The 27,008-nt window shown below is 40.6% G+C and overlaps 1 protein-coding gene across 1 annotated transcript in view; it reads right to left on the bottom strand.

Annotated features, from left to right (window-relative positions):
* The window catches only part of cdkal1 (CDK5 regulatory subunit associated protein 1-like 1), a 596,132-nt gene that overhangs the window by 493,383 nt on the left and 75,741 nt on the right, over positions 1–27,008 (bottom strand). The window contains exon 4 of the mRNA XM_043718943.1: positions 24,459–24,543. Coding sequence (XP_043574878.1) covers positions 24,459–24,543 — 85 coding nt within the window. The remainder of the gene's footprint in view (positions 1–24,458; positions 24,544–27,008) is intronic.

The following is a 27,008-nucleotide window of genomic DNA, read 5'->3' as shown; positions in this document are numbered from 1 at the left end:
TCTATGTTCTATATGTTCTATGTTCTCTGCTACAAGGTACTTTTCTGGAAAGAGAGAGAGAACTTTCTTCTTGTTGCCAACTTCTTGCATGTTTGTTTCTTCAACTGGCGCACAAAGGAGTGTACTTAAAATAGCAACTTTCGAGGTTGGGAATACCAACACCAGACTTCTTAGCAGAAACAGTAATTCAGAGACTCGAGTGAACATGATCCAACTAAAACTTTGGGTCCGCTACATGGATGACACCTTTGTCATCACAAAATGGAACAAATTAGAGGAAACCTACAACATCATCCTAACTGGCATAAATTTTTACAAAAGAGGAGAACAACAACAGATTCCCTTTCCAAGATGTCACAGTGGAACAAAGAGTTAATGAAAAGCTGCAGACCAGCGTCTACAGGAAAGCAACACACACACACACCCACCAGATACGTACCTATAGAAACAATCATCCCAACATCCACAAACAGAGGACATTATTTAAACAGGCCACAATACACTGCAGCATTCAGGAACTAAGAGCAGCAGAAAAAAAAACACTTATACAGCATATTCAACAACAATGGGCACCAGATAAACACAATCTGCAAATTTTTAAACAACAAACCCAAACGAGTCGACACAACACGCCCAGAAACTCCAGGCACACTACCATACATCAAAGCCCTCTTGGAGGTGACTACCAAACTACTCTGACTCCTTGGCATCATGGTAGCCCACAAACCTACAAACACATGAAACAGCTCCTGATGAACTGAAAGGACCCTATACCAACCACCAGCAAAATAAATGTCATTTACAAAATACCCTGCAAGGACTGTAACACACACTACTTTGGACAGTCTGGCAGAAAACTAGCCACCAGGATACACGAATACCAACTAGCAACCAAAAGGCATGATCCACTATCATTACTTTCCTTACAAAGGAGGACACCACTTCAACTGGGTCAACACATCCATCCTGGGAGGGGCTAAACAGAGACACACAAGGGAATTCCTACAATTTAGCTTTCAAACTGGAACTCCATCAATAAACACATCTAGTTGGACCCCAATTGCCAACCTCTGAGATGAAGAAGTGGAAATCATATCACCCACCTTCACAGACCAAGACTCACAAATAGAAAAGGCTCAATGATCATGTTACCTAGCATGGTGGCTTAATGTCTGAAAACAAACCTTTCAGCTCAACGAGCAAACTTACAACCTGAACTTCAACATGGGCTCAAATCTTCTCAAAAATCGCAACCTAAAGGATGTTATTTACAAATCAAGATGACCAAGATGCATATGATTTAAAGTAACTAAAGATACACAAGATAAATTTGTTGCTACTTCCTGCTCTGTGAAAGGTTTATCTGTTAGGAAAAAGCATTTGTGCTTGTATGGCCATTTGTTAAAATAGGCTTTTAATTTTACTGCAATACTGAACCTCAACGTCTGGACTGCTGTGACCATCTCTCGTGGCTGGAACCAGGGCTAGGTGGATCTCTTTGACTGAGATTCTTGATTGGAGTTGTTAAACTGGGGCAATCAGGGAGCCACAACAGACAGAAATAAGCAGGAGATTCAGAAAGTCTCTTCAGTCGAGAGTCTGGCTGTCAGGTGGCTGGCCAGAACCCATGTGCTGTACACAAGTAAATAAAGGGTGACTTGATGACTGAATACTGGCTTATGTGGAGTTAGTTCAGTGACAGACAGAAAAACAATATTTACCTGAAGAAAGTATGATCACAACAGTTATCTATGAGTTAGGGTTAGCATTTCTGGCATCATGTTTTTATTTGGAAAGCTGGACTTTTTACTACTGAAGAATGGGTCCAGTGTGTGAACACAGTATGATTTATTTTTCCTGAGCAAATGACATTGGGGCAGACGAGAAGCAGGAGTAAACCTCCTGACTGCTCGTGGACCTACAGCATTTTCTGTTATTTGGAGCCTAACCTACCATGAGGCACCAGATACTAAAACCTTTCAAGAGTTGATGGATTTAGTTAAGGAATATTATGACTCTAAACCACCTGTAATTCTGAGATGCATTCAGTTTTATTCAGCTTTTTGAGAACCAGAGAATCTGTATTAGAATTTTTTGATGAGTTTAAGATGAATGACAGAGGTATGTAATTTTGGGTTAACCCTGAATGAGATGGCGAGACACTTTGGTACGTGGGATTAATGATGCAACCATGCAAAAGCTCCTACTAGCTGAAGTTCAATTGGACTTCCAACAGGCACTACAACTGGCTTTGTCATTAGAAAATGTGGCAAGTGGAATGTAGGTGTTATAGGGCGTCCAACGGAAATGAACACCCTCCAACTGAGCTTGAGGAAGACCACTTGAGTGTATGTAATCGTGGAGCCTCATGCAGGGCATATCCTGAGCAGAGGGACTCTAATTTAGCCAACAGCAAAACCCCCACAACAAAGCCGAGCCTTGGTCAAACAGCTAAAAGGTTGTTCAGGATCCAGGCTGGCAAATCACTGTTGTTGCTGCAAGTATGAGGACTCTAGACAGCAAAGGAGTCCGATGGGGCCTGGCTTGAGTAAAAGAACTCTCCTGTGACACTCCAGGCACAAGTGGTGGGCTACAACCTGGTATACACCGTCCGCCTCAGAGGAACTGGACCTGGGGCGATAACGTCCCAGGAGGGTCTACAAGAGAAAGAGCAGGCTTCGTCCTTAAACTTAGATAAAGAGAGATTTATTGATTGGAACTAGAGCCAGATGGATCTTGCTGGCTGAGAATCTTGATTGGCACAGGTTAACAACCCCAATCAGGGAGCCCTAGCTGACAAATATAAACAGGACATTCAGAAGAACTGCTCATTCTAGGGACTGGCTTTGAGTTGGCTGCCCAGAGCCCATGAACATTGCACATGTAAATAATGGGGGACTTGATGACAGGATATTGGTTTCTGGGCAGTTATTTCACCATTAAAGTTTCAATTCCAAAAGAAATAACTATAATATACCCAAGCTGTAATCAATTATTCATGCAAAATTCTGAACTTTCATGATTACAAATGTATACTGCAGTACCATCACTTAATAATTGGGATGTTCCTCACATGTTTAAAACCTATACTGTAATGTACTCTTCTGTTGTATACAACTTGTTAAAGGTTGATCTGATCCAAAGCATTCACACTGGATTTTATGTTTTACATACTATGAGAAAAATAAAATTTGTAGCATGAATTAAAACTGACAGTACTTCTTTGTATCTGCAAACTGTTTGCCATAATACAACAGAAGAATAATTTGCCTATATTTTGTATGGGAAGGTAACAATTTAAGGGCTTTAACATACAAGTCATACACTTGTGCATTAATTTCACAGTTGGTTCAACTAGGACAGGAATAAAATTACAGCAAAAGTTCAGTAATAGTGGCTAAATCCTTTAACAAAAAAAATCAGGTCAATCTATTATTTATTTTTATAAACTATGATATTAATGAAATTTACAATGTTCTCACAGACGATACTGGGATTGGCCAAGTAGAAAACAGCTGAAATCCGTAACACACTCGGTCATTCAAATGCCAGCAGAAACCACAAGAGTAAAGCAAAAGTTGCTCAAGAGATCATCTGTTTAACTAGAAAATACTGCAGACAAAAAGTGGAAGAGTCAGGATTGGCCAACTTTGGAGCAAGCATTCAAACTCAGGATTTGGCTAATCTAGAATCATAGAGTCCTACAGCACGGAGACAGGCCCTTCAGCCCAAACTGGTCCATACCCATCCACCCCATATCCCTGCAATGACTCCTATTTCCCATATCCCTGCACTTGGCCTATATCCTTCTAAGCCTTTCCTATCCATGTATTTGTCCAAATGTCTTTTAAATGTTATTAATGTACCTGCCTCAACCACTTCTGCTGGCAGTTCATTTCATTTGCGTACCATCCTCTGTGGGGGAAAAAAAATTTGCTCCCAAGATTCCCTTTTATTCTTTCCACTCTAACCTAAAATTGATGCCCTCCGGTCCTTGATTCCCCAACCCTGGGAAAGAAGTGGAGTCCATTCACCATATCCATGCCTCTCATGATCTTATACACCTGTAAGATCACCCCTCGGTCTCCTAAACTCTCCCTATAAACTCAGGCCATTGAATCCAGGCATCATTCTTGTAAACTTCTTCTGCACTCTTTCCAGTTTAACAACTCCTTCCTATATCAAGGTGACGAAAACCGAACACAATATTCCAAATGCAGCCTCACCAACATCCTGTACAACTGCAACATAACTTCCCAACTTCTATACTCATTGCCCTAATTGGTGAAGACCAGTGTGCCAACGTAAGTTCCCAACTTCTAAACTCAATGCCCTGATTGATGAAGGCAGTGTTCCAAAAGCATTCTTCACTGCCTTGTCTACAAGTGACTCCACTTTCAGAGAACCATGCACGTAAACTCCAGGTCTCTCTGTTCCACAACACTTAAGGCCCTACTGTTCACCATGAAACTCCTCCCTTGATTTGGCTTCCAAGATGCAAGGCCTCACACTTATCGACATTAAACTCCATTTGCCATTTCTCAGTCCACTTCCCCAGTTGATCAAGATGCTGCTGCAATTTCTGATAACCTTGCTCACTGTCTATGATGCTGCTATTTTGGTGTCACCTGCAAACTTACTAATCATGCCTTTTACATTCTCCTCTATAATCAATGATAAAGATAACAAACAGAAATGGGCCCAGCATTGACGCCGGAGGTACGCCACTAGTAACAGGCCTCCAGTCAGACATGCATTCTTCCACATTACCCTCAATTTCCTCACTGACCCATGACTTTGACTGCTTGTTCTGGTTGCCTACATCTATCAAACTGCCTTCCCATAATCTTCCAAACAAATTCTTTGATTTACTTTCTATAAGATTCTTAGAGGACCACAGAGATTGCTTTCACGAAAGCAAATCTTGCAGTTTTTCCTTCAGATATAAATTGAGATTGAGGCCCATATAGGTTCCATGTGATGACTGAAGTAAGTAGTATTTACTGTGTTTGAAGTGCAAGTCTTACAGACTATCACATCCTGTAAAGTTTCATTCTGGTGAATGCAGACTTCACCACAGCAAATCTATAACTGTCTCCATCTACTGACAAACTGAATTTCCTGCTTTCAATCAGCCAGCGCACATGGATAAATTGAACAAAGGTCCCATCTCAAATCATTATTCAATGAAAACTGGGGCTTGTTCCCGGGTTTTAAAAAAAAAACTAAAGACAGTGTCTTTATATTTTGTCTTTTTAAAGGTTGTGCACTGAAATGAGAAAGTGTTTTAAAACTAGTGCTTTAAAGGACGATTACATGGTTTGAAAGCAAATAATGTGACAACTAAGGTAAGTATAGAGTCCATACAACTGTTTGAACAAGCAGTAATTAAAATGCTTGCAGATGAGTTAGAACCAAGGGATTCTGTATCCAGATCAAACTAGGTGGCATCAAGAAAGTGATTCACTATAGACTAGTAACTGGTGGACAAGGGCCCTTTGCTTGCTAACAACCATGTGATTGAAACTCAGGTGACCGAACAGCTTGGAACTGGGAACAAGTTAGAGGGGTTTTGATCCCCACCAACTCATAAGCTGTTTCTCTGATCAAGCAGTCAAATTTACTTTAAACCTGAAGAAATCAGTTAATCTTTGCCTCAGCAGTTACAGTAAGCTATGACTTTTAATTGATTAATCAGAGACATTTTACAAGTGAAACAGCCACCCTGTGCCTCTTGCTAACCAGTTGAAACATTCCATAAAGGGAAGCCAGGAAGAAACTATCAGTTCAACAAGAACCAACTCAACAAAACTTGTGGAGAAAGACTATAGAATTATCTTTCCAGTTTTTTCTCCTCCATTCATGATTTTTCCCTGTCTGTAAGTCTGCCTGTGTATGTATGTATGTAAGGGCGACTTTACAAGGAGATTTGAGTTTTAATTAATAGCGATATAAGCTGATTGTTTATATCCATTTACCGCCCAAAAAGAAGCTTGAGATAACAATAGATACACTGGATCAACCAAGAGGTCAAAAAATTTGTCATTTATTGGGTTTTTTTTTATAAATTATGAGCTTGTAAGAAAGATATGGATTTTGGCTTTTGACTATGATCAACTTCAAGCTTGTTTGAATTACATTTATTTCAGGATTGTTTATTATTTCTCAGATGCCCCTATTTATCAAAGGTTAATTCCTAAAACTAATGTGTATTCTCAAACACATAAGCCATGAGCTAAATATTTGCGACAATATCACCATTCTTTCTTGGGTCAAAATCCTGGATAACCCTCCACAACAGCACTGAAGATGTATCCAAACCACAAAAAATTAAGTGGTTCAAGAAGGTAGCTCACTACTAGCTTCTCAAGAGAGACAAACAAAAGTTGAGCCTGCCAGTAGCATTTATATATCCAGGAACAAATAGGAGTCATTTCTTTGCAAAATCATGAACAAAAATCATCTAAAATAGTTAGCCAATTAAAATAGCCATCAATTATCAAGCAAAACTCTAATGTAAACTTCTAAATAATTGAGTTTGAGATTAATGTGGCTACATAACCATTTTTATTTCATTTGCACAGTTACAATAAATATTTTCACTATTTATGGCAGTCCAATGGAAACTGCCTGAACCAAGCTTGCTAATACTTGACATAGCTGTTGGAAAGGTCAGATCACAGGTGACAGCACCTCAACATTTATTGACTCTTTTTTGGACAACTATCACAAAAAATATATGCAATTGTTCAGATCAATTGAACATTCATAAAAAGCCTTTGAGAGTAATTTTGAGTAGCTGTTGGGAAATCCTGAGTACAAAATACCTCTTTTGGCAAATAAAGGTCACAAACAATCTAAGCTATTTCCTAAAGCAATTCCTTTCTGCTTTACGTTGCCTTATCAAATATAATGCTTTGAGACAAAAACAATGAGACCACATTATCTAATATATCTTATTTGATCATTTTAAATGTATGAAATATGGCTAGTATAGTTGGTGAGCTGCAAATATAAATGGCCCCGAGGAAATATAATATAATAATGAGGCCTGGTTCCAAAAGCTGAAATTACAAAATGCTTAATATTCTGGTGTACAAGGCATTCCAGAAAAGTCAGCAGCTGACACCATTAGTCTCAGTTCCAAAGTGAAGAGAAGACCTGAATTCCAGAGGTGAGGTGCCAGTAACAGCCATAGACATCAAAGTCACATTAAATAAAGTGTGCAATCAAGGAACACTAGTGAAACTGGAGTCAACGGGTATGGAAGGGATCTCTACGTTAGTTGGAGTCATATCTGACACGTGGGAAGATGGTTGTGGTAGGTGGAGGTTAGTCACCTCAGCTCTGGGACATCTCTGCAAGGGCTCCTCAAGATTTGGAGATGCCGGTGTTGGACTGGGGTGTACAAAGTTAAAAATCACACAACACCAGGTTATAGTCCAACAGGTTTAATTGGAAGCTAGTGTGCTTCCAATTAAACCTGTTGGACTATAACCTGGTGTTGTGTGATTTTTAACTTAGGGTTCCTCAAGGTAGTGTCCTGGGCCCAACTATCTTTAGTTGTTTCATAGTAATCTTTTTTTCCATTTTCAAGTCAGTAGTAGGGATGTTCGCGGATGACTTCACCATGTTCAACATCATTTTCCACTCCTCAGAAACTGAAGCATATTGAAATACAGCAAGACCCGGACAATATCCACACTTGCTCTGAAAAGTGGCAAGTAACAATCATGCCACACAAATGCCAGTCAATGACCATATCCAACAGGAGACAATCTAGCTACTATCCTTTAACATTCAATGGCATTATCATCACTAGATCCCCACCAATATCCTTGAGGTTACCACTGACCAGAAATTCAACTGGACTTGCCGTATGGCTACAAGAGCAAATCAGCAGTTAGCAATACTGGAGTGAGTAATTCACTTCCTGATTCCCAAGACACAAGTCAGATGTGTGATGGAATATTTGCCTGGATGAATGCAACTCCAACAACATTCAAGTAGTTTGATAGCATCCGGACAAGGCAGCCCACTTCATTGGCACTATATCCACAGATATTCCACCAGTGCTCAGTAGCAGCTGTGTGTACTATCTACAAGATGCACTTCAAAAATTTGTTGAAGATCCTTAGATAGTATCTTCTAAACCCACAACTACTGCCATCTAGCTGGTCAATGGCAACAGATAACAGGAACATCATCACCTGCATGTTCTCCTCCAATCCACTCATCATACTGATTTGAAAATATATCCTCACTTCTTCAGTACTGTTGGATCAAAATCCTGGAATTCCCTCCCTCACAGTATTGTGGGTCTACCGACATGACATGAACCAGAATTGTTCAAGAAGGTAGCCCACCATCACCTTCTGAAGGACAAATGAAATTGGGCAATGAACGTTGTTTCAGTCAGCAACACCCATGCCCGAATGAAAACAAAAGTTGGGAACAAAGGTAATAGTTTCACAGGGTTGAGATTAAAAGAACATAAAACGCTTATAACTGAAGTTGGGCTAATTTCAGGGAACTGAGCATGGGTCTGGCCCAGGTAAATTGGTGTCAAAGTCCAGCAGGCAGAAATGCAATAAATAATGGGTGACCTCAAGCCTTCTTCAAACTCATCTTGTTCACAAGATCCACATCCTATTCTCTCAAACCTATTTCTGCAAAACTAGCAACACCCAACTTCTTTACATGGCTCCATGCTAGCTAATATTGTTAATATCTCTCTCTCCTCAGTTTCTGACCCTTTCTTCCAAATATTTGTGAACATCTGCCTCCTAATGACTAAATCTTGGCCTAGCACCCATCAACCCATACCTTTCCAAAGCTCTTAGACATTTTTCAACTTCTAAATTTGTGCCCATCTTCCCATAAGTCCTTGTATGAATCCTTGCAATCAGATGCCACTACTACAGTACTCAATCAATACAGTTGTGCATAAATTACCACAAGCTACCTTTAGTTTGGCTACTTATTAAGAAAAATCTCACAGATGATCAAATACTGAAACAATTATTTAAAATTTATCGTATGCAGCAACCAAAGTAAGACCCCTCTAGTAAGCATGTGAAGCCTCACAGCCCATCTTACCTACTACCTGATTAATGGTGGAACTTAGCTATGATTCCAACCAACAGCTTCTTTCTCTGGATGGTTCCAAGGTTATGCAGTGTTGTTCTCTGGAGTTCTGCTACCAAAGAATCTCAAAGTTGAGTTCCTATTAGATTTTCTGTCTTATGAAGTTTGGTGTAACATTATTTATGACACTTCTGAAATCACCAAAGCTGAACCTTGCATTCTTGTCAACCGTGAAAGCCAACCGCTCTCAACTTGGCTCCTCAGTTCCTTGTTACAATTGGTGTCAGCTGTCTATTCCAAACACAGTCTATACTCCATGAACTCCTTAAATTCTTCTGCAGAGCAAATATTTGTCCTTGTGACATAAGGTAGCCAGTTATCAAGTAGTTGTTGAAATAGCTGAAAATGTGTTGCTGGAAAAGCGCAACAGGTCAGGCAGCATCCAAGGAGCAGGAGAATCGACGTTTCGGGCATGAGCCCTTCTTCAGATGATCTCCAGCATCTGCAGTCCTCACTTTCTCCAAGAAGATTTTAACCTACTGCGAGTCCTCTTACAAGGATGCCTTCCTTGAAGAAGCTCTCTTCCTCCCTCTACAAGGATTTCAGTGAGTCCCTCTCTCACTGCACACTCCAGGTCATCTCCACTGCCCAGAAGCTCTTCAGCCATGTTCTCAAACAGACTCGCTACCATAGCCACATCTCTTTCCTCAGCACCTGCCTACAGAACCGACTGACTCTGCATGGACTCCGGACTACGTTCAGACTAACAAAATTTTGACCCAACCAGGACAAGTAGTACCAACAACAAATCCGAAGCCTCCAGCAACAGACCTCCCTCTGGTTCCTCCGCTCCACACTTGCAGCCATGCACCACTTTCCTGAAGAAGGGCTTATGCCCGAAACGTCAATTCTCCTGCTCCTTGGATGCCTGACCTGCTGCGCTTTTCCAGCAACACATTTTTAAGCTATTTGCCCCTTGAGCCTGTTTCACCATTAAGTTCATTGTTGATAAGATTGTGGGCTTCATTCTATTTTCCTGCTGACATAAGTGGCAGCACAGTGGCTCAGTGGTTAGCACTGCTGCCTCACAGCGCCAGGGACCCAGGTTCAATTCCAGCCTTGGGTGACTGCCTGTGTGGAGTCTGCACATTCTCCCCATGTCAGTGTGGGTTTACTCCAGGTGCTCCGGTTTCCTCCCACAATCCAAGGATGGGCAGGTCAAATGAATTGGCCATTCTAAATCGCCTATAATGTTAGGTGTATTGGTCAGAGCCCAACTGCTCAAGCTTTCATCATATGAGGTCCCCTTCAATTTAGGCAACTGAGTGCACCTTCTCTGAATTGCATCCAATGGAAATGGATTCCTGTAAGGTCGTCTAAACTCTATTCAGCATTTTAGATTCAATCTCACTAATATTCGAACAATTTGCAGACTTTTTTTCTACTCCATTGCATTAAAAAAAAATTCCATTTACCTTTGTAATACCTCGTTCACTGCAAGTTAACTTTTTGTGATTCGTATACAAGGACAGCTTTCCCTTTCTGTACTGCTTTGTAATGGACTGCCTAGATCCTCATAGATTGTTGGAGAATTTCTTTCTGTTATCCAAGCTGTTGGCACCTACATGAACCACATTTCTCAGACTTCCCTCTTCCATTGCATGTTCCTTTCCATTCCTAGGGAAGCTGAGGTTCTGCGAAAGGAGAGAAGTGGCAGAGGCAGCTGCCCGAATGGTATCAATCTAAGTGATCAAAACATTCATAATCCCCTCTCTCTCTCTCATGTCAGAAGCAAGTGTGGAAGATACAAGATAAAATATTTTAAAATGATGTTCTGCAATGGAGGAAAAAGTCGGGATTGCCTTTAACCTAGGAGAAAGTGAGAACACCAGATGCTGGAGACCAGAGTTGAAAAATGTGGTGTTGGAAAAACACAGCAGGCCAGGCAGCATCCGAGCAGGAGAATCGACGTTTCGGGCATAAGCCCTTCTTCAGGAATGAGAGGGAAATGAGGAAGCTGGAGAAAACTACATTCATCCCGTGTGGTTGGAGGGTTCCTAGGCGGAAGGTGAGGCACTCTTCCTCCAGGCGTCATGAGGTCAGGGTTTGGCGATGGAAGAGGCCAAGGACCTGCATGTCCTTGGTGGAGTGGGAGGGGCAGTTAAAGTGTTCAGCCACAGGGCAGTTGGGTTGGTTGGTGCGGGTGTCCCAGAGGTGTTCCCTGAAACGTTCCGCAAGTAGGCGGCCTGTCTCCCCAATGTAGAGGAGACCACATCGGGTGCAGCGGATACAGTAGATGATCTGTGTGGAGGTGCAGGTGAATTTGCGACGGATATGGAAGGATCCATTGGGGCCTTCAATTTAGGATTATTCTGGAAAGTAATGAACAGTTTTGCCAAAATAAGAACATTTCATTATATTCATTTGTAGAATGTGGATGTCACTGGCTGGCACGCATTTATTGCCCGTGCCTAGTTGCCCTTGAGAAGGTGACAGTGAGCTACCTTCTTGAACCATTACAGTCCACCTACTGTGGTTTGATCTACAATGTTATTAGGAAGGGAATTCCAGGTGTTTGACCCAAGACTGTGAAGAAATAGCAATGTATTTCCAAGTCAGAGTGGTAAGTGGCATCGAGGGGAACTTGCACGTGGTGGTGTCCCTTTCTCTGTTGCCCTTGTCCTACAGGATGGATGCAGTCATGAGTTTGGAAGGTGCTGTCTAAGGAACTTTGGTGAATTCCTGCAGTGCATCTTGTAGATAGTATACACTACTACTACTACTGAGCGTCAGTAGTGGAGGGAATGGATGTGGCACCAATCAAGCAGGCTTTTTTCTCCTGGATAGTGTCAAGGTTCTTTAGGGTGATGTTGGAACTGCACCCATTCAGGCAAGTGGGAAGTACTCTATCACACTCCTGATTTGTACACTGTAGATGATCGACAGACTCTGGGGAGTTAGGTGATGTATTCCTAGTTGCTGACCTGGTATTGTGGCCACTGTGCTAATGTGGCATGTCCAGGTGAGTTTGTAGTCAATGGTAATCCCAAGGATATTGAGAGTGGTGTATTCATTGATGGTAGCACCATTTAAATGTAAAGGGGCAATGTTTAGATTACCTCTTATTGATGATCATAACCTGGCATTTGTGCGGTGTGAACATTGCTTGAGACCTTTCAGCCCAAGCCTGGATACCGTCCAGATCTTGTTGCATTTGAACATGGACTGCTTCAGTAGCTGAGTCGTCACGAATGATACTGAATATAACCAATCTGTGCTGTTTAAGTGGTCGAGACAGATCTGGCTATGAATGTCAGATAAAGAGATTTTTGATAAGCAAGCAGGTAAAAATTTATTGTGGATGGATGGGAATATGGAATAATCAGATCAGTCTTGCTCATACTGGAGTGGGCGCTCAAGGGGGTGAATCAACTACATCTGCTCCCAGTTCATCGGGATATAAATCAATCTTGCGTCCAACTGAGGCCTGGGACCCTGAAGCTTCAGGAAGCAGAGACTTGGGCTATACTGGGGGAGTGGCCAGTTTTTAGTCCAGGATAGGATCCAAATCTAAAAAGCAAAAGCAATTATAAACAAACAAGCCTTTGACAAGCACACCTAAGAACTTCACTAAGAATTCAGAAAACTGTCAACAGGATGAAGACAACACATACCAGAAAGAGGCAAAAACCAAGGAGGAATAGTATTTTCCTTTATTTTTAATTCTGCCAAGGCTATGCTGATAAATTGCTTAATCACTTGCATTCTATTTTTCTTTTTGACTGCTGCTACGCTATTTTTGAACAAAGCAAAGTCACAGCTTGAGAGATACATCAGTAAGTCATCATAGAGTCATAGAGACGTATAGCACAAAAACAGACCCTTCGATCCAACTCGTCCATGCCGACCAGATATCCCAACCCAATCTAGTCCCACCTGCCAGCACCCGGCCCATATCCCTCCAAACCCTTCCTATTCATATACCCACCCAGATGCATTTTAAATGCTGCAATTGTACTAGCCTCCACTATTTCCTCTGACAGCTTATTCCATACACGTACCACCCTCTGCGTGAAAAAGTTGCCCTTAGGTCTCTTTTATATCTTTCCCTTCTCACCCTAAGCCTATGCCCTCGATTTCTGGACTTCCCCACCCCAGGGAAAAGATTTTGTCTCTTTATCCTATCTACAACCTTCAGGCTGGAAATAAACCTCTAAGGTCACTTCTCAGCCTCCGACGCTCCAAGGAAAACAGCCCTAGCCTATTCAACCTCTCCTTACAGCTCAAATCCTCCAACCCTGGCAACATCCTTGTAAGTATTTTCTGAACCCTTTCAAGTTTCACAACATCTTTCCGATAGGAAGGAGACCAGAATTGCATGCAATATTCCAACAGTGGCCTAACCAAAGTCCTGTACAGCTGCAACATGACCTCCCAAATCCTAACTCAGTACTCTGACCAATAAACGAAAGCACACCAAGCGCCTTTTTTCACTATCCTATCTATCTGCGACTCCACTTTCAAGGAGCTATGAACCTGCACTCCAAAGGTCTCTTTGTTCAGCAACACTCCCGAGGATCTTACCATCAAGTGTATCAATCCTGCTAAGATTTGCTTTCCCAAAATGCATCACCTCTCATTTATCTAAATTAAACTTCATCTGTCACTTCTCAGCCCATTGGCCCATATGATCAAGATCCCATTGTAATCTGAGGTGACTTTCTTCGCTATCAACAAAAAACTGAAATGTTCAACAAATTTCGAGCTCCAAATAAACTGCAACGCACTTTGAGAATCTGATCGTACTACTTTAGTGACTGGCTACAGCAAAGGTGCTCATCAATCCTACAGCCTACCTAGATGAAAGTAAAAACTTCAAAAATGCAAAATTGTTTCAAGCTTGAACAGACAGTTTTTATGCAAATTAGTAGTCTCTGAGCTTGAAAGAAAACATTCCATTACGGTATTTTAGTAATTTGCATGGGAAAATATCTTACACTACAAACCATAACCAAATTAGTCTATTGTGAAGTGAAAGTAAGGAGGATTTTGTGGGCATCACAGCTGTTTTCACAAGTCACATTTAACTGAAAAACATTTGAAATGCAAACCAAACTAAAACTTGCTGCATTGTAAAAATGAATGTCTGTGCGGCTCATTAGATAAAACTCACTTGCTATAAAACATACTTCAAATTTAATTAGAGGTCAACTATCCCCAGCAGAATGCTCATTCTAATTTAATTTTGTTTTTAATTCTAGTTTAGTTCATGAGCTGAGGCTGAACCATAGACGCTAAGATGCATCAGAGGGGGTGAAAGTTACCTGGATTCTTTGTACCAGGTGGCAGTAAAACTACTTAGGACAGGGTCTTGTGATTTGGTCAGTGGTCAGGAACAGGAGGATGTGCCTGAATGAGGCAGGTCAGGGGACCCAGAGAACAGCTACATTCCTTCTAATTTCTCCAGCCTCTGCAGCCAGCTTAGAGTGAATACTGGAGGGTAAGAGTACAGGAGTATCAGCCTCTACAATTGTCCAATAGGTCGGAAGTTCTCTCGGCCACTTTAGGTAACAGCAGGGACCGCAGGGCTGGCGAGCAAACTGACCACAGAATCATGGTACAAGCAGCCATTCAAATTGAAGGAACAAGGAATAGAACAGTAGTAGATAGTATGAGTGCTGACACCATTACCTTTTGCAAACAGCAAAAGTCCAGTGTGTTGCATTGCCTGCCCAATGACAGGGTTTGTGACATGGGCATCTGCTCAGGAATGAAAGGGGGAAGTCTAAGAAATATGGTTCATATGGTTACAAACATTCCTCCCTTGTCAAGTGGCAGCATGATACTGTCCACATTCTGGTCAATATTGTTCACTTTGTCATATATGTTGTCAACCCTTCAACTTTGCAATGCACGTTGACTTCTTCATCGCTTATCACGATTCCTAGTCCTGTTTTGATCACTTTCAGTATTCCGAGGTGCAGAAATGCACAACTCCATATTTCATCCCTTCTGTGTTAAATCAAGCATAATTTCTGCTCTTATTTACAGTTCCTAATATCATATAACCATCCAGTTAATCTCAACCATTGGGTAATCATGCCACCGGGTGAGTTTTTAAACCCAAATTGACTGGTATATCCTCTCCCAGTTTAACATATTCCTGTCCAGTGAGGAAGTTAGCCTTGATATTCTGGTTGCCCTGAACAGCAATTCCAAGGCTAAGGTTGGACTGTCTAAAATGTTTTGGCTTCCATCTACTCCTGCAGCCTCAGTTATTGCAGCCTTCATGTGTGGGAGTTCCATCCCCATTTTGCAGTGGGCAGAGCTGACACCAGCCCAACAAATTAATCTTGATGAGTGGGGCTTTTAATTGGTTACTGTGGTAAAAGTTGCATATGGGTCCCCGGTTCATGAAAAACAGGGACTGCCTTTTTCATTTTTGCCAGTTGGGTTATACTGTATGGGGGTGATACAGCCAAAGTCTGTTTCCCACATGCCTATCCATTCAGCAAGTGGTTATTGGGCCATCACGTGGGGTTTTCTCCAGTGGATTACCCGACAATTGATTCCAGTCACTGTCCCTTTCCTCATGACCATAGCACAAAGTGTTCCAATCTAACTGACCCCCAATCTACATCTCCCTCAGACTCATCTTGACACCTATCCCCAAATAAGTAAATAATCGCCGCTGTAAAGTATCTTGTATGATTGCTTCCATCATGTGACCATTTAGTTGCTGCAGAACTTTCAGTGCTGACTGCAATTCTCTTCTGCTTTGGAAAGCTCCACCTTTGCCCTCTCAGTTTCTTTCTCAGCCTTACTGTGTTCAGCTTTATCAGCCGGAGTCTGAAAATGACTTGGAAAAATAATCTATTTTTTCCCAGTCAAATTGTGACCTTTGAAATTCAATCTCTTGCCTAATGACTTGATCCAACAAATTCCGATTTTCTCTTTAACATTCAGCTAGCTGGTCTTCCAACTTCCTAATCTTTTCCTTTTGTTCTCTTAGCTCCTTAAAACCTGCCATAATAGTGACATTGTTCCCAACCTTTGGCCTCTTTTATTTCAGTCCCAGATTAGACTTTGTCCTATAATTGTATTCCTATGATCCCTAACATGCATACTCCATGACAGTACTTTTTTTTCATAGTGGACACTGTTTCTCAATGTACTTAAGTACCTGTTCCCATTTGGGTGTCATCCCTATTGCGTTCTGAATAAAGATGTTTCAGTTTGACTCTTCGGGAGAGAAATCCATTCTGCCAGTGCGCTAAATTCTGTTTTCCTTTTTACTAACACTTCTTTGTCACCTAATGACCCACCTGTCTGGTGTACTGTGTTAGGTTATCTTATTTCATCGGGTTCCTGATGTCAGCATTTTCAGGCTTCTGTCCATATGTCAATTGAGGCCATTACGTTTAAACTCTTGCTACCCCTACAGCATAATAGTCAAGCTAAAACTATATTTTCACATTAGCATCCTACACCATGCATTCTACAAATATCAAAAACTGTTTTTTCTAAAATTGCCATGGTTACAGAAAAACTTACAAGTTAATTAACTTCAGACATAGAAAATCCCACTGCTTACTAACTCAAACCAGATCCAAACTCATTCCAAATGTCATTAAAATTTATTTACAAAACTTTACATCACAATTTACATCACAACAACATCACGTAAGCGATGAAAGGAGAGTTCGGTCATGTTCTCTCATATGGCTTCAGCCATTGTGGCGCATGTCAGTGACTTGCATTTTGGACCAGTCTGTAGACCACTTGGAGAACCCTTTAGACCACTGAGAACCACTGACTGAAACAGCAACAGAACAACTCAGGTGTGGCATCTGTGGCAAAAAAGCAGAGTTAGTGTTTCAGGTCCAGTGACCTTTCTTCAGAACTGGTTGAAGTTAGAAAAAGGCTGGTATATATGCTGAAGATGGGGTGTTGGGGTGAGGTGGAGGAGTTGGAGGGATAAAGGATTGAGGTGGAGCTCAGGGAGTGCGAAACAAACAGTTGGACAAAGGAGTGGGTAAAGGTCAGCCTGGGAGAATCAAAAGCTGCTAATGGGGATCATTAGTAGCTGACAGTGGATTGGTTCTGGTAGTGGTCCATGTGATCACAAGCTGAAAATGTGTTGCTGGAAAAGCGCAGCAGGTCAGGCTGCATCCAGGGAACAGGAGAATCGACGTTTTGGGCATAAGCCCTTCTTCAGGCTTATGCCCGAAACGTCGATTCTCCTGTTCCCTGGATGCTGCCTGACCTGCTGCGCTTTTCCAGCAACACATTTTCAGCTCTGATCTCCAGCATCTGCAGACCTCACTTTCTCCCCATGTGATCACAAGGCCTGGTGTGAGAGGTTTCGGCTAAGGACACAGGAGGAGGTGCCCAAACCCTAAAATTGTTAAACTCGATCAAGGCTTTAAGGCTGCAGGGTTCCCAAGTGAAAAATGAGATTAGATTGTTGGTGCATTGATCTGACAGGAAGGATTTATTAGTTTACTTTATACTGCTGCAAAAAAAATGAACAATTTGCATTTAAACTTGCATATACACTTTGCATATTAATTATTCACAGATCATTTCAGAACACTTCAAGGCCAAATATTTTCTGGTAAAATTCAATGTTAGTGTCGCACCCAATTTCACACAAGTCTTACAAACAACCAAGGTGTTACTTATTAATCTATTAATGCCTCCCAACTCCTGCCACCCACGGTTACATGTTTCAACACTTACAATAGCAGTTCATCAGCCCTTCTCAAAATCATAGATTTTCTTCTTTTCGACTATGAATATGACACTCTCCTGATACTGCTTGGCCCATATATACAGCCTTTGTTACAGGTGACAAACACACCATTCCCCCTTCAAAACCTCTGCGCCATTGATCAGCTGAATAGGAGTATATTTACCTTCCACCATTCTTTTCTATCCAGTCACATCTGAAAGATCACCAGTGAATTCTCTTTTTAACCTCGCATCATTATCTCTCTAAAGTCCCCCCCGAAGGATTTAGCCTTCAATGATTATTTCTCATTTACATGCTTCTCCTCGGCAAAGTCTTCCAAACACACACCAAATTACTCAAGTAACTAACATACTCCAATGCTAATTTTCATTATCATTCCTCTCATCCTCCTCTGCTTCCAGCTTATCATAGTGCTCACCTATCATCCAATGTAACATGAGCAGAAGTTTAGGCCAACCTATTACTATGAGGATTCAAATTATCATTGCTACTTCTCAAAGCAACTTCCTAGCCAATGACTCCATCTCTCTCTGTCAACTATCTAAAGGTTGAACCTGAAAGCTGCAACCTTGACATCCTATCAATCATACCAAGCTGACTTCTGACCTCAGGACCTCTGGAGCCCCAAGACCAACATAAAGTTATTTCTCCATTCCATTCTCCCAGTCTCTCCATATCCATCCTCCCAGTCTCTCCATATCCATCATATCTGTTCCATACCACCTCTGCAGCGATGCAGAGGACCTCAGAAATTTCCAATTTTTTTCCTCGACCAGGATTGCCCATAGCTTGATGCAACTCAATTCCCTCACTTCTGCTATCGCCCCTGCTCTTCCCTCACATGATCCTCACTTTCGAACCTACCAGCCTTTACATCCAAAGGATCATAAGCTGCCATTTCCTACACCTCTACCAGGAAGTTATCACCAAACACATATTCCCCTCCCCTAACAGCATTCCACAGAGACTGTTCCCTTTGGGACACCTTGGTCCGTTCCTCCTCCTTCCCAGCACCTTCCCATTCGATCGCAAACGATGCAACAGTTATCCATTTATCTCCTCCCTATCCAAAGCCCCAACATACATTCAAGGTGAATCAGCAATTTACCTGCACTTCACTCAATCTATTGTTCTGTATTCACTGCTGACAATGTGCTCCCCTACACTGGTGAAACAAAGCACATGCTTTGTGGAATGCCTACTCTGTAAAAATAACCCCGAGTTCAATCTGCCTGCCACTTCAACACACCATCATGCTCCCATGCAAACATTTCTGTCTCAAGCCTGCTGCAGTGCTCCAATCTGGTTCAGCATCTCATTTCTCATTACCATATTTTGCAGTCTTCAGGACTTCATATCACGTTCAGTACAATTAAAGCCTGAATATCACCTCCCATATCTTTGAGCCATGGGTCCTATCATGACATGCGTTGCTTTCAGCACATCTAACCATTTCCACCCACTTGTAATCCCCATGATCAGCTTTTCTTTTCCCCAGCTATCAACAACTGCTCTCTGGGCTCCATCTCCTTTACACCCTCACCTCCAGTCAACAAGATAAATATCACTTTTCCTAGATGCTATCAGCTTTGACAAAGAGTCACTGGATTGAAACATGTTCTTTCCTCAAATGCTGCCTGACTGAAGTTTCTCCAGCAATTTCTTTTATATTAAATTACTTTCTCTGTTTCCAAATCTCTTTGTGGTCTTGCTCTTTACAATCTCTGTGGCCTTTTTCAGCCATCCAAGAGAACGGAGAACTGTATGTTGTCCTAATCTTGTCCTCTTGAAAATGGTTGAATCTTTTCAGAATGATGGCAGCCAAGTCCCCCAGAACATTCTTGGGTTTTAAAGGAAGTGATTCAGAGATAGTGGACCGATTGGTTATAACATTCCAAAAGTACCTGCAGAATAGGTTCCAGTGATTTGAAAAAAAAGTTAATAGAACAGTCTTAGTTAAAAATAAAAGGAGGGAGGCAGAAAGTAGGAAATTACAGATTACCTAGTTTAACTTTGGTTGGGTCCAGCACTAGTGGTAGCAAAGCTGTGACGCAGCAGCATCACAGCGACAGAGGGGGCCTAGCAGCAAGAGACTCTACTCTGACATTGGTAGGTCCAGCACAAACAGCGGCAAGGTGAAGGAGAAGGAATGGCAGCACAGGTGTTATTGATGAGGAGTTGGCTCAGGAGTGAGGAGTCTCTTTAAGCTATATCTTTCTTTCTTATTCTTAAAACTATTCAAAATGGTGTCAGACCATGGCAATAGTGGAAAAGCTTTTTTCTGTAATTTACTGTTTTTCTCATTGTAAAATACACGTAACAATAAAATCATTCAATTCAACTTACCTGTGGTCGAAAATTGCTAGAATCTATTAAAGTGAAAAGACAACACATGGCATCCCCTCGATGCCACTTATCACTCTGACTTGGAAATACATTGCTATTTCTTCACGGTCTTGGGTCAAACACCTGGAATTCCCTTCCTAATAACATTGTGAAAAGACAACACTGGCAATATGTGGCTCACGGTAACGGTTAAATTTAAGTTGAAGTTTTATTGTCACATACTGAAGTAAGGAGTGCAGGAGTATAGTGAGTGTACGATGCCGCCACATACGCCACATCTTAAATACAAACTCTTAGTTACAAAAGTATAAAAATAAAGAAATAAGTTCAAGAGTTCATCAATACAGGTTTCTTAGTATAAAAGTAGAAAAATAAAGAAATAAAGTTTAAAAAGTTAAATATTACAGTCCTTTCTTAAGTGATGTACCTGCAGACATTCCAAACTGGACTTTCTCCAAGAGGGGTCGCTCTTCCCTGCACTAGGCATGCTTTCACCTGCACTGAGTTAAGACCTGTGTTCGAGAGCCGCTGCTGACCTCCATCAGGCAAGCAAGCAGGCTTCAACTCCAACTGCTGCTGCTGCTGCTGCAGTCATTTGCAACTGACAGCCATTGCCAGCATCTTCCACTGCCACCACCTCCATTGACTGCCATTGTTGCCAGCCTTTGCCGCTAGCCACCACCCCTACGATTCGGGCTCACTCTGAGCCCCAACGACTGCTATGCTCCATTGTCTCATCAGCCACCTCACTTCAGAATCCTGCTCCAGATATCGATGAAGGCATCACGCTGCCGACCAGCAGAGTTCAGTCTCGTGGCTGACAGTCAAAATCCCCCAGCCGCAAACATCACCATCACTACCTCCTGAAAGTAAGTAGAGAAAGAAAAAACCCTAAAGAACTAAAAGAAAGAAGCGAGAAATGAAGAAATAACAAGAAAAGCGGTCGGAGAAGACTAGCTCCAGTCAGGAACCCTCTTCTGCTGCAATCTTTCAAGAGCAAGAACCTCGTACTTCAGGTTGTTTGCTGCCATCCACTCTGTCTGGATCCTATCTAATTATTAGTACTAGGGGACAGACCACTGAGGTTAAATAGCAAAGACACTTTCTCTCATTTAACAAAAATGGTTTATTGAATTATAGCAATAGGTATAACTTATACTACTAGTCAGGCATAATTGCAAAAGACTCAGGTGCTGTACAAAACATACCTGCTCCCAAGCAAGACTAATGTAGAATTCCTTGTCTCCACCAAAAACCATACATAACAAACATATTGAAGGGAGCTATTATTTCAACATCAACATTTTCAGAACACTACCTACATAAAAAAGACCCTTCTCACGTGACTGTCTATTGTACAACCATAATACCCTTAACTACCACTCAATTTCTGCCACAAATCACTGAATTTGCCAATCTAGGCAGTATGTATATTTCACAATTTTCCCAGAATACTCACTCTCCTTGGATTTGGAATTATTAAAAAGTCTTATGCCAATTCAGAATCTGGTCAGATTACTTTTCTTCTGTCTTAGTTTCCATCACGAGCCTACGAATCCCAAAGTATGGGTGTCCCTTGACTATTTCAGACATAACACTGTGTTCTTGGACCAGTGCTCTCTGGAAGATTACCTATCTTCATCAATTCTGCTGATGAACTTGAAGTTGAAATGTGCATGCAAGTGTATAAAAAAGAAAAAAAAAATTTGTAATTGGAAATAATGTGCAATTTTCAATATTCTTATCTGTATTGTGTTGCAATGAAACCTGGAGCATTCCTAGTTATTTCAGTCATATAATATAATACAATACATTATAATATAACAATCATATAATGTCAAATTCTGCTTTGACAATAACGACTGCTCTGATACGCCTACTGGTTAATAGGCATTCATCTTGCCCAATGGTGGTGGGTGTTCCGCTCTATACACTCCCTTTCCATATGTGACACCACTACTTTCATTATTCTGGAACTAAGTTACAGTTTTACGAAGGTAACATTCCTTTGTTCTGCCTGGGCATTGCCTGTGAAGCCATGCTGTCTTACAGCACTGACATTGGTGCTTAGTATCTGATGATCAGCTCACACCCTGTTGGCTTCCCACATGCCTCTTTAAAGAGTTATCTTATAGAAGGAAAATACTCTGCTGCTCTCCTGCAGTACAGTTGTCCTTCTCTCAGGATCAGTTTCAGAGATTTCCATATTTTCTGCTTCCAGCATGATTTGAATAGCTTTCTCAAAAATCTGAAAGTTTCATCAAAATAATTCCAAAGGGAATTCTATCTTTTATGAATTCTAGTTTCAAAGCTATATCGGTACAATTTTCCATTAATCTGTCAAAATCATAAAGGAAATTGTCTACAAATCCCCATGGAAGTTAAAATCTTCAGGAAAATCTTAGTTGTCCAACTGGCTCTACTTCACACTTTGTGCTTGATTTTGAAGTAATTCTGTGTCTTAAGAGTTGTCTCCTGCAAGAAATCCTTGAAATTCTTAATTATCCATTACTGACCTTGACTTTTTGAGGAAGTCTTCAGTCTCCTTCATTTCTTCTTAATGTGCTTATTAATTTTTCCTTACAGGAAAGCTGATTTAGATGGTATGTCATTTTAATACTGCTTGCAATATGCTGCTCATCTTGCATTAAATCAACATTGTTTTAAACACAATTTCTGGAGAGCTTGCTAGCCTCTGCAGTATTTTTTTTTTAAACCAGTCCTTTTAAACTTTATTGCAGTAATGCAGTATAAAATTATCCACTAAAAAGTATGAAATGTATTACCAGCAGATCTATAGTAATTTACTGCTTCCAAAAGTGTTTCTTTGGAATACATGTCTTAATTGGAATACGCATGTCTTAATTAATTTACTGGGTTTTCTTGCATTGCTTTGGGTCTTCCCTACCTTTTTTAAATGGTCACAATGGTGATTTATCTGCATTTTTTAGTGTTTTCCATCTTCTCTCGCCATGACACAGTTTTCCTACTTCTTCCCACGTTAAATTTCCTGCCCTTCCTCGCCTAAAACACTTAGTCACCGACTTCAAAACAAATTTTTTAATGATATTATCTGACTGCACCTCATGCAAGTCTTGCTGCAGAAAACAGTTTAATTACTGAATCCTGGCATATTTATATCTTTAATTTACCCTGATTTCTTTTATGCTGCTCAACTCTTTCGCTATATTTCTTTAAATCTACTGTCTTTTAGCTTAATTAAATTTTGAAGCCTGCCCAAATCCACCTAAGTTATTTCTCTGGTCCGTTCACTGCCACTTGCAGCTGTGCTTTATGGAATCTACCATCTTCACAGTGGTGATGTAAGTTGAAGTTAAAAATCACATAACACCAGGTTATAGTCCAACAGGTTTAATTGGAAGCACACTAGCTTTCGGAGCTTCCGAGTCTATAGTGAGTCTACAGTGAAACACTTAAAATATTTGTATTTCAATGACAGCACTAAATACAAGTTACATTGCTAATGAGGAGTATTTGCTCAGGACTTTCAGGAGCTATTTAGAATACAACTATTCTTTTAAAAAGGTTTGGATAGAACTCCTCATATCCACCCAAATCTGTGTCATCATAGATTGGGTTCAGTTACTGCAACTTCACTATTAACTCTCTGGACTATTACCTTACACAGAAGAAACAAAAAGGAGTGTAGTTCTCGAATTACTAAAAATTATTATACTATCAATTGTAATAAATTCAAGCTATTAAGAATTTGAAAATCAATATCCTTACATAATGGCTGACAAGATCCACAATATCCCAATCCAACTACACATATACAACTCTATTAATTTGAACACCACACCCCAAAAATGGTCTGTTAAAAAAAATTCACATTGAACATGCTTCTAGTTTATTAACAGCACAGTGCGTTTTACTTTCTCATGCCAATGGACCAAAAGCAATAAACAGTTGTTTAAAGCAATTAGCCAGTGGGCTTTCAAATTTCCTCTAAAACGGAGGTTTGTGTAGAAATGAGCACACAACTTGAACATATGTTATGGATGAGAAACTAAACATTTATCCATTACTAAAACTGACACTTGTTTTTTGATTTTATGATTTAGTTCTCATTTTCCTACATTGCGGATGATACATTATTACAAATTAATTGGAAATCACAAACTTCACCTTAAATCTCTTTCAAACTTTAATTAACATTAAAAGTTACACAATCTAATATTAACAAAATGGTATTCAATTTCAGATATAAACAAATTTTAGTGTCAAATCAGGTTTCCCTAGTACTTACTTAATTGTGTTTCTAAAGTGGTCTTCAGCTGGATTTTTCACAGTACAACTATTTAACAGCCACAAATCTGCATTAGATGAATTATCTGCAAATGAAAGGAGAACAGTGCTTTACAAAAATCAAGATTTCGGACAACTTTATTATATAAGCATTGTATTTTCTCTTTTAATTTGATATTAAAACAGGTGTTGTAAAACATGCCTTGTAAACATTAAAATATAACCAAGAACATTACTAAATATGCATTGCTAAATTTTCTTCTTAATCTAGAGACCAACCAAAACAATGCTGGCATATCTTACAGAAAGCTTTGTCCCACATATCCATCCCTGTCAACACTGACCTGTTAACCTCCAATCTCAAGAACTCTCCACGGCCTCTCAACTCCTCATCTCTGCAATCCTTCCAGCCACACAATGCTCCAGAGTTTCCAACACCGGCCTACTACGCACCCCCAATTTTAATCATTCCATAACTGGTGATCATGGCTTCAGTTGCCTATTCCCCAAGTTCAGAAATGCTCCCAACCCCAGTACCCATCACTCCTCTTCTTGAAGAGTCTCATTAAAACCTACCTCTTTCACTAAGTTTTTTATCATTTGACCTGTGTCTTTTTGTGGATCAATATCATACCTTTTTTGAATAAAGCTTATGTGACACAAAGCATTTGATTAAGTTGAAGGCTCCACATAAAATAAAGTTGCTGCATTGGACCTTTTACTCAGGTCAAAACACATTTTGTTGCCTAGCTAAGGCTTGGAAGCATTCCAAATCCTTCTGCTTGCCCTTCTTCAAACTGAGTTAGTTAGCACTTAACTCAATAGCTTTTGTGAGGAAGTTTTTCTTGCCTTTACCACTTTATCTTTTACTAAGGTAACCACAACATTTACCACAACAAAGCTTCATTTGAGATATCAAAGGAGCAGAGAATTGTTCCACAATTTGATTACAATAACTTTGAATAAAATATTCAGTTTCCTAATAGAAATGTAACAATGAATGAATGGGGATTTCTTTTAGGAGTGGGACTTTTGGCTACAGCTATTACAAAACTGATGATGCCAGTTGTTTATTCAAAGTACAAATACAGCTTGGATGTACAGTTGCTGTAGACACACAATGTGGTTGGGCTATGATGAATGGGTCCTTGTAAAGCTGTTGAAATCATTCCCATCGTCAATCATAATATTCTGGACTTCAGGAGTAGGGACTGAGGGATGTGTTTCGCTAGAGTTAGGGGATCACTCTAGACATCTGTTGTTCATTCCTCGCAGATAGAAAGGGAACAGAACAAGGGTGGCAAAGCAAAGACAAGGTCCAAGTATGAAGAAGGTAAAGTTTCCTCCCTTATTAATAATCACTATTAGTCCAGTGTGGAATGAGCAAAATGTAAATCTAATAATCCAGACTCTTTTCTGAGCCACACACAGAATTTGTCATTTCCTATCAGAGGGCTAACATTTTTCTAATCTGTTCATTTCATCTTTCAGTTACTTCTCTCATATAAACTTTAATTAGTAGTAGACTATTTGCCCCTCAAACCTCCTCTGCTATCAATACGACCTTGGCTGATCCGTATGGGTTTTGAATTCAACATTTTCATCTACACCTTATGACATTTGATTTCCCAGCGTAACAAGCTATCCATCTCTACTGGCTTCTAATGCAGAGTTCCAACGCCAGACAACCCGCAAAGAAAAACACTTTCATCGCTGTCCTGACCTGTAATTTTCAAACCTCTAGATCTGGGCTGGCCCAAGTACACCTTGCTAAGACCATTCAGGAATTTATATAATTCAACCAACTCATCCTTCACTCTTCCATACTCCAGTATAAATAAACCTATCCAACCTATCCTCATAAGACAACCACTCATACCAGGTATCAATCTAGTAAACTTCCCCTGAACTGCCTCCAACACATTTACATTCTTCCATAAATAAGGAGACCAAAAACTGCAGACAGTATTTGTGACATGGTCAAACCAATGCTTTGTATAATTGAAACACAAGATCATTATTTTTATGTTCAATTTCTCTCACAATAAAGGATACCACTCAAACAGCCCTCTTCATTGTACATTTACAAACCGTTATGATTCATGCACTAGAAATGTATGATCTAGAAAAATCAAAGATGCTCTGCTTTTCTCTGGTCCATCTCGTTCAATTTTTAGCTCTCACCATTTAGAGTACACATGACCTTGTCTGACATTGTAAAGACAGTAATGTACGTTTGCCCACTAAGCCGGAAGGCTCATTTCCAGATGTTTCGTCACCCTACTAGGTAACATCTTAGTGGGCCTCTGGGCGAAGCACTGCTGACGATTTCTACTTTCTATTTATATCTGAAAAATGTGTTGCTGGAAAAGCGCAGATCAGGCAGCATCCAAGGAGCAGGAGAATCGACGTTTCGGGCATAAGCCCTTCTTCAGGAATGAGGAAGGTGTGCCAAGCAGGCTAAGATAAAAGGTAGGGAGGAGGGACTTGGGGGAGGGGCGTTAGGAATGCGATAGGTAGAAGGAGGTTAAGGTGAGGGTGATAGGCCGGA

Source organism: Chiloscyllium plagiosum, chromosome 29 (genome assembly GCF_004010195.1).
Source record: "Chiloscyllium plagiosum isolate BGI_BamShark_2017 chromosome 29, ASM401019v2, whole genome shotgun sequence".
Taxonomy (NCBI): Eukaryota; Metazoa; Chordata; class Chondrichthyes; order Orectolobiformes; family Hemiscylliidae; genus Chiloscyllium; species Chiloscyllium plagiosum.
This window is presented reverse-complemented; position numbering and strand designations above follow the sequence as displayed.